This window comes from Alosa pseudoharengus, unplaced genomic scaffold (genome assembly GCF_046254945.1).
Source record: "Alosa pseudoharengus isolate Yale_2024_CS ecotype anadromous, Long Island Sound unplaced genomic scaffold, YU_APseudo_1.1 YU_APseudo_1.1_scf_9, whole genome shotgun sequence".
Taxonomy (NCBI): Eukaryota; Metazoa; Chordata; class Actinopteri; order Clupeiformes; family Clupeidae; genus Alosa; species Alosa pseudoharengus.
The window spans coordinates 28721140-28734660 of record NW_027468881.1 but is presented as its reverse complement, the minus strand read 5'-3'; the positions used below and the strand labels follow the sequence as shown (position 1 = coordinate 28734660).

The following is a 13521-nucleotide window of genomic DNA, read 5'->3' as shown; positions in this document are numbered from 1 at the left end:
AGAGAGAGAGACAGACAGACAGAGTGAGAGACAGACAGACAGACAAAGAGAGAGAGAGAGAGAGAGAGACAGACAGACAGAGAGAGAAGGGGGCCTTTAAGGGAATCTTTTGATCGCAGGGGAGTCACACACTGAAACACACTCCTTCCATCCTTGTTTTCAGTGTTTTATGTGAATAATACGTGGGCGTTTCTGATTACGCGTTCACATTGAGACTCAGCTGCTGTCTCTGTTGCCACTTGGGAGTCATCTGTCCTTGTGTGTGTGTGTGTGAATGTGTGTGTTTGAGTGTGAATAGGTGTATTTGTGTGTGTCTGGGCATGTGTGTGTGTGTGAATAGGTGTGTTTGTGGGTTGTAGCCATCAGCTTGAGACCTAGCAGCACATGTTTCTAGACAGTGACAGCTCTCTATCTGCATAGATTTTTGTCAACTGGAATTTTTCCCAATCTGTTTCAGATGCCTGGAAACGACCGTGGAAATTGTTATTTGTGTGTTGTTGTCCTTCTCTGTCTTCACTCCTGTCTCACTTTAATCTTACACTGTAAAGTTTGAACCCTGTAACTGACACTGGGATTTAGATGGAGATATATCCCCTTTTTAATACACCACTCGTGGACCTCCATGATGGATGTGGATGTATTGACATTTAGAAGGCAGTGACTGTCTTTCCTAATAGCTGCCTATGTTTCTTTCCCTCCCCTCAAAGAGTATCTCTGTTCCTTTCCATGCCTTCATTGACACTTGACTCTCTTCCCTCCCTCCTTCTCTCCCTCCCTCCCTGTCTCTCCCTCTCTCTCCCTCGCCCTCTCCCTGTCTCTGTTCACCTCTCCCTTTCGCTAGCACAGTTGTCCACACTTATTAAGATCCCCGTGTGATTAGCCGCTGGAATCTCCTACACTTGTTCTGTATTCTCACTGTGGTGTGAGAGACTGGGCAAAAAAGAGAGAGGGAGAAAGAGGGGGAAGGTAGAGTGACAGAAGTGATGTCTGTAGTTTCTGTCTTTGGTGAGTCTCACATGGCCCGTGTTGCTGTTGCTGTGGCTGTGGCTGTGCACTTGCTCGTGTGGGACAGACTCGCGCTCTGACTCCAGGGAGCTGGACCGGAGTTCTGCCCGGGAAGCCACTTCTTCTGTGATTTTCCGTTCCTCACGGGGGGTCCTCGGGAGAAGCCGCCGTTCATGCCAAAAAGGATTTGCGTGTGGAAATAGTTGTGTGGCTGGACCGATCCGCAAAGAGGAGAGGAGACGTGCGGAGTTGAGTGTGTGGAGACAGGAGAGAGAGAAAGAGAGAGAGAAGAGAAAGAGCATTCATGTGGGGCTCAGGTAAGCACATCCTGATCTCTTCTGCTTGCTCAGACAGGCTTTTGCATGTACAATTGAAAGCATTGGAGATGCACATTTGTGGAATAATTTAAACAGTGAAACTGTCAACTCTTTGCTTTTAAGTGAAGTCTTAAAATGATAGTGAAAAATTAGAATTAAGTTGGCAGGGAATATATTCTGCTGAATTTGCTGGGAAAAATTAAACTGGGTTATCGTTGAAAGCAACTTAGGCTTTCAGTATGGCAGATGAACAATTTAGGACTGTTTAATGCAAAGCACATGCACAGTACAATGCAAACAGCATGTTGACTCACTCATTGGTGTTTGTAATTGTGCACATCTCATTTGGTGATGTTTGCAATCCAAGAAGTTCAGTGCTATTTGTCATAAAAAAACACTTGGCACAGACTGTGACAGAATGACAGTGGAGGGCCTAGGGGAGCAATTAAAACAATCTGTTGAACTCTGCCTTGAAACTCATTTGTTTTAAAATCTACGTCACCATCAAGATCTTTGTTGCATTTAGCTGCTTCCCTTTGGTAAATCTCGATGATTTCCCAAATCATCTCCGAACTCATTTAAGTCTAGTATGTGCTCTTCAGAGGAAATTAATCAATCACCCAGAATGCACCACTCTGTTCGTATGTTGGCTGCCCCGCTCTATTCTGGGGGTATAAATTGAATTTAGAGAGGTTTAAATATAGTCACCCCAACTGCCCGCATTCTTAATCCTTCAAGGAGTTTGACCCAGCAGTTCCTTTAGCAGGGGGCTGACAGGTCCACCTGTCCCCTCCAGAAAGCCCCCTGAAGACTCATCTCTGACCCCCAAATCCAGAGCAGCGCCTGTGACTGAGCTGATAACCCACCACACATGTTCCAGGGTACGACTCTCACACCATGGGCCCACACACACATGTCTATTCATGCTCATGTGCGTAGCATGGATTTGATCTGTGCATGAGTAGTGATGAGTATTTACACAGTGAATGCATTGGTTATCTCTGATAGCAGATGCCACCAGATGCCACTCACATGTGTATGGTTACTGGTGTTTGCTCGTCACCCTGAGGGGAGCATGTGGGTCAGGGGTCAGGAGACACTCAACTGCAGTCTGACAACAACACACATGTTTGAGCCAAACCCAAAAAATGAGAGAGAACTTTCTTCTGTGAGATATGGTAGAAGGTGAGAATGTGTGTGTCTCTTGGTGTATGAGTGTGTATGTGTCCTAGTGGTGTGTGTGTGTGTGTGTGTGTGTGTTTGATGTGGTCCGCGTGCAGAGACTGGGCCACGGATGCAGTAATGCCGTCAGGAGCCTCTGTGTCCTCTGCTTAAGGTGTGAAGTTAGCAGCGCTGTGCGAGAGGGTAACAGTCAACATCCACATTTTCTTCATACACGCAGAGAGGTGGGCTGTGCCAAATAGGGGGAACATTCACGCGCACACACACACACACACACACACACACACACATCCATAGTTGTGCATTACGCAAAAAAGTTAGGACTCATTTCCTGGTCATCTGAAGACTTTTATATTTTGTTATGAGCCCTCACTTCATGCTATTTCATGTCCAGTCAAATCAGCTCTTATAGAGGTGGTTGGCAGGCTTTCAAGTGCAAATCCACTACCTTTGCGGTGCTTAGACGCGAGGCAAATTTATGTAAATTAATTTGACAGTTGCTGCATAATTCCAGTTCCATACATTACTTACACACTGTCATGGAGCCTGCCTCACCTTTCAAGAGATCTATCCCATCTTGCCTGATCAATATTCTATTTTAGTTTGATCATCCATGGGGCCTGCAAATTGATACTCATAAGCCAAGCCCCAGTTTGCTGACAGTGTTTTTCAAGGGCAGGCAAAACGACTCATAGGCCTCCCTCCAAACATATCCTACACATCCTCAGTGTGTTTAGGCATCTGGGGTATCTGGACTGGAGGTTTATTTTGATGTTTACTGTTTGACATGACCAGGGGCACCCATGCTTTGCTTTTGGCTATCTGAGAATGCTGGACAAGGGGGCCAACAGCTGGCCTCCTACTTTCTCAGTCACTCTGTCGTTGCAGATTATCGTGTTTCCTTGAGAACATTTGTTGGTGAGCGACGCGTGTCATCACTGTAGTAGTCTACCAAGCAGCCCAAACCGAAATGTCTTTCTAAAAGCAAACTGGTAAAAGGACTGTATATGGTTGCAACTAGAATGTCTTTTAAAGTGTAACTCCGGCGTAAATTGACCCCTGGGTCTTTTTCTGCATTAAAGGTTGTATCAGAGATTTCAGGCCCAAAAAAGGCCCAAACATAAATGATCACATTCATCTAATCTTTCCTAACGATCTGCTAACTGCCTGCCCCATAAGCAAAAAAAATGCATCTCTGTAGGCAGCCTAGGCTCCAAGATCTGTACACAAAAACAATTGCTACCAACAAGTGTTTGCAACCACTCAAAGGCAAAATAAAGTGTTCCAACCAATAACCGACGAGATGCACGTTTATGAGAGTTTCAATTGCATGGGAGAGAGGGGAAGGGAGTAGCGAGCTAGCTCTCTGTTTGTTTGAACATCAACAGAAGTGACGTTACCCCGCTATCGCTGATACAACCTTTAAAACACATCAAATCAAAACACATCAAAAGCCGTGGAGATAGTATTTTTTATTGATCAACCTCTACAGAGGTATCCCTAGTACACTATAGTCCCAAATCGCAAACAGTGGATTAGCTAAGGGCGGTGAGCTAAACGCTCCCCAAATAGCATTTTTTAACCAGTAATATTGTTCAAAACAGCACCAAGCTTCATCAGTAGCTTGCTCAGGGTCCCTATACCAGGGCTGCCAACTTTTCAAAAAAACCTTGGAGTGAGATTTGGTGGGGCCAACCAAAATTTTGCTTGCCCCTGGGCCCACATGTATTAAAGGCTCCCCACTAATTGTCGCATATGTGGAAGGGGGGTTTGGGGGTCCTCCCCCAGAATTTTTTTTTCATTTGTTTGATGTGATTTCCTGTATTCTGGTGCATTTTGTCAGCTTAGAAATCTAGACACACCGTAGCGGCAGCAAATTACATTTGCTTCCAGGGCTAGTCTAGCAACTCTCCGTTGGCTTGTGAGCTCGAAAAATTAAATTTCTATCAGGCCAATCAAATCGTCTATAGAGTCGTTAGGGGGGCATTAAATGATGGCAGAGTTGCAACGGTTTGGCTTGAATTCCCTGCTACTTGAAAACAAAGAAGATGGATATTGCTGTTGGCCAACAGTGTGACACGAGTTAAGCTTGTTTTGAGATGGCAAAAGTTTGAACTAGGGTGGTGAGAAAACCCATGGGACTCAGTGCTGTCCTATTGCGTGCAGAGGGAATTTGAAAGACAACCGATTATCCCGCCCCTCGGACTGAGCACTGTGAACGGTGAGTGCCCAGACCCTACATTTTAATGTGGGTCTGGCTCGTCAGGCTAGCATTTTGGGGATGGCCAATACTAAATTCAATCAGATTCATAGCCTACATCCTGATGTGTTGATATTGAGGCAATGATTCCATGCAAAGGCTTGGGCTTCAGGGCCCCCTGACACCTTGGGCCCCTGGGTCTGGGCCCGGAAGGCCCGTGCAGTAATCCATCCCTGGGACCAGGGTCCTAGAGTTAAATGAACATTGGTATCAAAGGGATCTAGCCTACTACTAGGACCATGGGCGTCGGAGGCATTGTGAAAGTGGGTGGGACATTTCAGTGGGGGGGTATGGGGGTCCTCCCCCAGAAAATGTTTTTTGGACTAGATGCAATTTCCTGAATTCTGGTACATTTTAACAGGTTATTTAGATACTTCTATATAACAAAATAAAGCCAGCCTACGAAATTAATAAAAAGTAAATCATGCATAATTTAAAAATAACGTAATAGGCTACTTGGCTACACAATAAGGTTTTCATTACAGCACCGCAGACATTCAATGAACGCATGAAAGCGGATGGTTTGTTTGAAATCCCGACACTCTTTCAACTACATGGAACGTAATAGTGATCATCAAATACCTCCCCAAAGTTCAGTGCCCATCAGTCCCAACATTTAACAATATAATCAAACAGTCCAAAAGTAAATTAAATATCAAACTTCAGAGTGAATAGAGATTGTGCAGTCTTAGCTGTGGTTAGTGACGTGATGCTGTTAATGGGGAGTTTTACATAGCCTAGCGTAAACCTATAGGTTATTATTTATTTGGCGTATACCTATAAGGCTTTTTACCTTATCAAAAGTAAGGGGGATGACTGATCTCTTCAACACTGCGGGGGATTTGGCGCTTGTCACTGTGTGTGTGACATAAGAGGAATGGGAGAATGCGTGTAACAAAAAAAAAACAACTTTATGAGCGATTTACGCGCAAATGGGAGAATCCAATGAAACTGGACTTTCAAAAATAAATTCAGAGGTCAGACTTGCTTATTTTTATGGAAATATTTGTGCTGTAGCCTAAGCTATTTTGCACTTCAGAATTATAACCATGCACACACTGGTGGAATAGTTATGGTGATATTGCAATAAGTTCACAACCACAAAAACATATGCTACATTTCACAGTTCAGAAATTTTCAAAAATGTGTGTACATTTCAGCACTCCATGAAATTATGCAGAAGTGGTCACCTGTGTTATTCAGCTAGTTTATTTTAGATAATATATTGGTCATTGTAATGGCCATAGCCTATAGCCTACATGCTATTCCTTTTTCAGGATGTACCCATATCTGCATGATGTGAATGTTTGCATATGGCTTATGTCAGGCTTTATATCAATATGTGTGTCTCGTTATTTGATTTTCTTCATATTTTTGCATTAATGTCACTAGGAAGCATGCCAATATAAATATATTAATTTATCTGTAATGGGATTGGCTGGAACCTGACAATATAAGAACCATGATAGTGGGATAATCTATGGCTGAGCAATTTACAAAAATGTATGTAGGCCTACTGACAAATAGTTAGAATACATTATAATTTCGCCCCAATGAGGCTATGTAGAAATGTGTTGCAATTTCAAAACCGGATTACTCAGGAACCACTTATTGCACAGAGGCATGTTTTATATCCTCGTATTCGGTACGGTTTACTGTTTATTGTGATATTGGGTTTGCCACGTGTTGTGTGAAGGGTTAGTGAAATATTAAACCGAGAGTAATGGGTGTGCACTGTGTGCAAAATGCAAATATGATTAGCCTAAATTGCACGTCGGTTCAATGTTAATTTTCTCGCGAACCATTTATCATCACAGCAACTTGGCGCTAATATTTTTGGAAAGCTTAGATTCCGCACGTTCACCTGATGTGTGATGTGATATATGTATAGGTTTAGTTTAGTTGAACCTCATCTGCCAGGTATTTTACCTACCAGGTTGACACTTCAGCGTGAAAAATACAAAGCATACCTGAAGCCGGGGAAATGCGGGGGGAATGCGCCTGGGACGGCTTCTGAAGTAGCATCGCAAATGAGAGAAAATTTAGAAAATTCCACAGACAGGGGGTGCTCTTGAACCCTCTCACCGTCTCTGAAAGCATAACCGTGGCTCAACAGGTAGATCTATAGATAGGCTAAACTCATTTTTCAGGCATTTGACCGACCGGGTTGACACTTCTGCGTGAGAAATCGGGGGTGTGGCGTGTGAGTGTGTGAAACTAATCAAATGCGTGTGTCTAAAAAGTAAAAATGAGGTGTTGTAATCGCAGGTATCTGTGACCTAACATAGTCAAAACTGCACTAAATTGGAAGTGTAGGATCATTATGACACCCTCTGAATGCACGCCAAGTTTCGTGGAATTCCGTTCATGGGGGGCCACACAATAAATTAACTGGCCTGTAGGTGGCCGGAGACAGTTTTCTGTGAATATCTCGAGAACCGTAGGGCCTAGGAGGTCCACCTTTTTTTTGTATGTTGGTCTTAAGGGGGCATGTCAACCTATCCCATTACCACTTATTTCATGTATAGCGCCACCTAGTTAAAAATTAAAAAGCAAAACATTAGGTGTTTTCATCACAATATCTCTGGCTGACATGGTCAAAACTGCACGAAATTGAAAGTGTAGGATCATTATGACACCCTCCGAATACATGCCAAGTTTCGTGGACTTTCGTTCATGGGGGGCCTTACAATAAAATAATTTATGTGTACATTTAGTGACCGTACACCAACAAGGATTCCCGGGACACTGAAAGACCGGGGTACACGAAACTTGGTGGGCATGTAACCCCACATGGATAGCATGGAACCATCGCTTTTCGTTTTGATCTGTAGCCCCCCCTGCTGGACTGGATCCCCCGAAAGGAGGGTAGGGCAGACACAGTTTTCTGAGAACCGTAGGGCCTAGGATGACCAATTTTTTGCTTATGTTTGCCTCCAGGGGTCATGTAAACCCATTCCATATGCACACATGTGCATAAACAGATACACACGCACACACATACATTCACAGTAATCCTACGTATGACACATACTCACACAGTAGACATATATACGCATGCATGCACATGCACACACACAGGCACATAAACAGGCAAACACACAAGCACATGCACACACACACACACACACACACACACACACAAACATAAACATGTACACGCACACATGCACACAATTCAAGAATTTCTCAGAATTATGAACAGGCAAGATGGGGGTGGGGTTGTATAAAATTAATTTTACATGTGAAATCTATGAACTAATCATGTTTTGGTACTTGTTGTCTAGCAGATACCAGTGAGAATTGAGTGTGCACAATGCAATTTAGTGATAGAATCAAATATGCCTTTCAGCGAGATTTATTTTTGTGGAAAAAATGTGCTGGACTGGGCGGCGGTCATATTTTGTACCGCTCTGCGGTACATCTAGTTAACTCCGGGTTCGCTAACTACTGACGAGATTACAAACGTAATGCAATCCTAACCTATCTAATCTCACCCTAGTTCCGCCATTCTACGTTGTTTCAATAGATTATGTGTAGACTGAAGTAAACTCAAACATACGAACACACATTGACCAACAGACAGATTGCAAGCTAAATAGATAACAAGACAGAGAGATCTTTACATTCAGACCGAGACAGACATATAGACAAACAGACAGATGGAAAGACTAACATTAGTGTAAGATAGGTGAAGAGAGCATGTATGCTTCCCAGGCTCATAAATTATATTCTACAGTGCTTCCCCAGCCTGAGCACAGTTTGGCTCAGTGTGATCGCAAACACAGCTCCAGCTTTTTTGCCTGCTCCTTGCCACTTTGACCTTTCTAAGCACTCTCTAAATTCACCACCCTGCCGTCAGGACAGGCTCCCGCCCTGATGTATGATGTGTGCCCAGGGCACAGATAATGACCCAAAGTCTTTTCAAGAAGATAAAACGAGCTGACAGAATTTATTGGGCAGGGGAGAGGAAGGCTAGCCCGGACTAGAGGCGGCCTGTGAGGGACGCTGGAGGACCTGAGGGCCAAATACACAGACGTGCCCAGAGCCCGGGTAGAGTAGGAGACCAGAGGCTCCTATTCCTGCACTAGGTGTAAATTTGTTTTATTTCACCCCCAAAGCCATCATGAATGTGGGTAACATGAAGCTCCTATGCTCCTGGGTGGAATGTAGTGCAGTTGTTAAGGCGCTCATTTTAAGGGGCTGAAAGGGACAGTGAATACCATGGAAGGGTAGTCAGGCTGACCCACTAAACATGAAAAGGTGAAACATTCCTCATTTCTTTTTTGGGGGGTTGAACTTGTGAAAAAAGGCTTTAGATATGTGTTGTTTGCATGCGGGTTGTTTGTAGAATGAAGATTTTAATGACAGTTGACAGTTCACAGTATTACTTGAAGTTAATAGTGCATTTGACATTTTCAGTAAAAAAAAAACCCAAGTTGATTTAAGAAGAGTGATCAGAACAAACAGAGCATCACAGCAGGCTAGCTGGCTAATCTCTTGAAAACAAAGTGACTGACAGTGGCTTCTCTTGTTTTGAAAATTTGTTAATTTGTGCATGTGTGCATTCATAATGCTAGCTGATGGATAATTCTGTTAGCTTCACTATGTCAAGGTAGTAAGAGGATTTATGCTGTATGCTTATAGATATCACATATCTCAGTGAAATAACAGCAGTGAAGGGACATAACATGGGGCTCTCAAATTCCGTTGCTGAAATTCAGTTTCATTGGACTTCTAAGAAGCTGTGCTATTTAAAACTGAAATAAGAAAAGCCTATTGTGTGCACAAAGCATGCTCAAAGTAAAAAAAGAAAATCATAAACATCATTGAAATTGTGTGCATACCACTTCACATACATTTTATATGACCAACTCTTACATTACAACTACTTACAGTGTGTAAAAAAAAAGTTTATTTACCGATCATAAAGATAGCACCCATACCACTAAAAGGCTCTGTCTCGTTCCCCAACTTATGCAACCCTACACTGCAGGCCACCTCTAAAAATACCTCCCCCTGCTCCTGTGATTACGTTTCCCTGTGCATATTATAGCGCTTTACGGTGTAGCCTGCACTATGTGAAACTCCTGCTTTATGTCTTAATGTGGTAAGGTTGATGTGCCAAGAGTAATCCCTTGTGTGCTTGTCCAGCTAGTTCCTGTATTTACCCTCCTCCGGCTGATGGTGGCAGAGATGTCTCCATTTCCATGGATTCATTTCCAGGCTGGAGGCCATCCACCTACTGCTCTCCAGGAGAGCGCAAAGTCCTCTGCAGTGTTTGTGTGCGTGTGCGTGTGTGTGTGTGTGTGTGTGTGTGTGTGTGTGTGTGTGTGTGTGTGTGTGTGTGTGTGTGTGTGTGTGTGTGTTTGTGTTAGAGAGACATTGAGACAGACAGAGAGACAGACAGATAGATAGATAAAGAGAGAGAGAGAGAGAGAGAGAGAGAGAGTGTGTCAGAGAAACCTGAAGGCTGTGATGCTGTATTTCTACCAGTAGGGGGAGACAGAAGTCAACAGAAAAGCACTGGTGCTCTGTGAGATTCCATTGTTGTGGCGGCGAGTGTTTGAGAATGCATGGAGGGTTGTGCAGAGACAGTGTGCGTCATCAGCACACAATGCAGAGGGACGCTGGCTGATGGTGTTCGCCGGAAGGAGAGTGGCCATAGAAGCCTCTCGACTTGTCCTCCAGCCCCATCTGTCTCTCTCTCTTCCTCCCGTTCCCCTCCACCCTGACCTCCCGTGTCCTCCCCGCTAAGATATATATATGTCCTCCCAGTTGGCGTCAGGGATAGAGAGAGATTACTGGGATCACCCTGGGGCCACCTTCCGTCACCCACGGCCACAGGCATCCCATCTTCAGGTTTCCGCCCTGGCATGGCCCTGCGTGGCATCTGTGCTGACGGCACGCAACCAGGGCAAGACCCAGCAAGGCACGGCCCAGGCTCAAGGAGCGCTCGGGAAAGGGGAACATGCCCAGTCTAAAAAAAAAGCCAATCCGGGTCTTAGGGCTCGGCCGCGTTATTAATGTGCGCTGGGCTTAGCGCCGTGAGCAAGAAGTTCCGAGAAGTGACTGATGCTGAAACCATGATCTCGCTGAGGACCTTTTGCTTTCTGCCAACTAATTAGAGGAGGCAGTTAAAAGTCCAGATCCTCCACTCTCCCCTACTCTGCTCCAACAGACTAAGGGCGTTCAGATATAACCTCCAGAGTATATGGGGAGGTTCGTCAAACGGAGGTCCTACCCTTCGGATGATTCACAAGAGTCTTTCAGTTAAAGGGTGGAGAGGCTCCTGGTTTAAATCAAAGGTGGAGAGCTGAGACCTCGGGCTGTCCCCAGTCAAAACTGTGTGTGTGTATGTGTGTGTGTGTGTGTGTGTGTGTGTGTGTGTGTGTGACAATGTCCTGGAAGACTAATCCTGCCTCAATTTGGACTATCCGCTTCTTTTCCACTTTTGGTGTAGAAGCTGCCAGTCCTCATAAACCACAGTTCTTTTCTCTGTTTCTATTTCTGCAGATCTGAGATCAGTTTCTCAGGCTGTGAGAGTCATGTGATATACACTGCATGCAGGTAAAGAATATGTCTCTAGAACACAGAGAACAATAGACACAAACGTGTGATATGTGAGCCTTCATTCCTGTAACATGATTGTTTGGGAATGCACTGGCAGTTGCACAGAAATAGTGTGTGAGTCATTATCATGGAGAAAGCATTTGTGTGTGGATGATGATGAGTGTGTTCTCGGGGAGGAGAGATGAAGTCCAGTGCAGGCTTTGTGGTTTTGCTGTTGCTTAAGCCAGGGGTTCCCAAACTTTTCCACGACAAGGCCCCCCAAATACCACTAGGTTCTGGCCAAGGACCCCCGTGATGTGTTATTAAACCCATCGAGAATACTACGGCAAATGTAAAAATACATTAAGCTAATCCTAATAATTATTTTAGCCATAAACACTTCGCGATGGAGCATACAGTGTGTAAAAATTGTATTTGGGGCTTTCTGCTATATGAGAGCTATCGCTCTACTATTATTCCCAGTCATTATCATGGAAAATATAATGTTCAGATATGCGACACATGTATGTTCAAAGTCAAAGTCAAAGTCAAAGTCTGCTTTATTGTCAATTTCTTCACATGTCAAGACATACAAAGAGATCGAAATTGCGTTTCCTACTATCCCACGGTGGACATATTTTACCAATTAGGTCCACAGACAAACATAACATTCAAGTAAACAATATAAAAAGTAAAAATAAGAAGGCACATACAATGAAGAAATAAGTTGAAATTGTGCATTTGTGCATACAGTAGACAGTCAATATAATAGTGCAAAAGTCAGGCCAATAAACAAATGGCTGAGGTAGTTTTGTTTGACCTAAGTATGCAAGTGGCATAGTGGTGCAAGTTATGTAAGAGCAGCAGAAGTGTGTTCAGAAGTGTTCAGGACAACAGGACAACAGCAACAAGTTGCAAAGTGTGCAAGTGTACAAGTGGAGTAGTGCAAGGCAGCCATTGTGGGTCCAAAAGTCCAGGATGTTATGTAGCTGAGGGTGGAAGGGGGAGAGAGGGGAGAGAGTTCAGGATCCTAACAGCCTGGTGTATGAAGCTGTTGGTGAGTCTGGTGGTGCGGGAGCGCAGGCTTCTGTACCTCTTCCCAGAGGGCAGTAGATCAAACAAATTGTGAGCGGGGTGACTTGCATCACTCACAATTGTGGTCATTTTCAAATGTTAACATTTTCAAATGTATTTATTTGTTGCTTTTATTTTTCCTTCCAATTTGCTGAGGCCCCCCTGGCACCCCCTCGCGGCCCCCCAGGGGGCCCCGGCCCCCACTTTGAAAACCAGTGGCTTAAGTGACCCTTTTGAATTTTGGGAACTTGACCGCCCGCTGCTGCACCTGTCAAACCAACCTCACCAGAGTTTGATTGATCTGCTCCGAGAGTGATTGAGTAAGCGCTCTGAGGAGAACCTTTACAGTGAGTGAATGTGTGTGTGTGTGTGTGTGTGTGTGTGTGTGTGTGTGTATGTGTGAGGGAGAGGGATGGAGAGAATGGGGGAAAAAGAGTGGAGGAGGAGGAATGAAACTTCTTTTTTTTCCATACGCTTTTCACATTTCTGCTCAGCCTTCTCATGCTTCTCTGCTGCTCTCACACCTGTCTGATAGCCTCTCTGCTTACCCTGAGACTGTGGCCACCCTGGGGTTCTCACCTCTCTCACCCCCCCCACCCCCCCCTCCCCACAGACACACACACACACACACTCACCCATCTAACCACGCGCACACACAAACTCATACTCACCCACCTACCCACACACACACACACACACTCACCCATCTAACCACACACACACACACACAAACTCATACTCACCCACCTACCCACCAACACACACACACACACACACACACACACACACACACACACAGGCCGCCTGAGAACCTATGGGTGACAGAGGATCCCATGGCTCTTATTTCCCCCTCTCATCATGACATCCATTAAAGTCCTGCTCAGGTCCAGGCCTGCTGGGAGAGACAGCACATTAGCGCTTGGGCCATTGAGCGCAACAAGGCCCAGCCCTGAATTATTGATACAGACACTACTAATGAGGAAACTCTATCCACAACTTTGTGCTGACACACAAACACACACACATCCACATTGACAACCGAGTGGGTATTTTATCACGACAGGTTAACTTCCCTTTATGAGTCCACTAAAGGGACCCGCAGAAGGGCCTCTATTAATTGCCACGTTAATT

The 13521-nt window shown here is 44.6% G+C and overlaps 1 protein-coding gene across 1 annotated transcript in view; it reads left to right on the top strand.

Moving 5' to 3' along the window:
- The first annotated feature begins 1217 nt into the window (after positions 1 to 1217).
- znf385a (zinc finger protein 385A) overlaps positions 1218 to 13521 on the top strand; it is a 77916-nt gene continuing 65612 nt past the window's right edge. Inside the window, exon 1 of the mRNA XM_076276676.1 lies at positions 1218 to 1322. Coding sequence (XP_076132791.1) covers positions 1310 to 1322 — 13 coding nt within the window. The 5' untranslated portion in view covers positions 1218 to 1309. The remainder of the gene's footprint in view (positions 1323 to 13521) is intronic.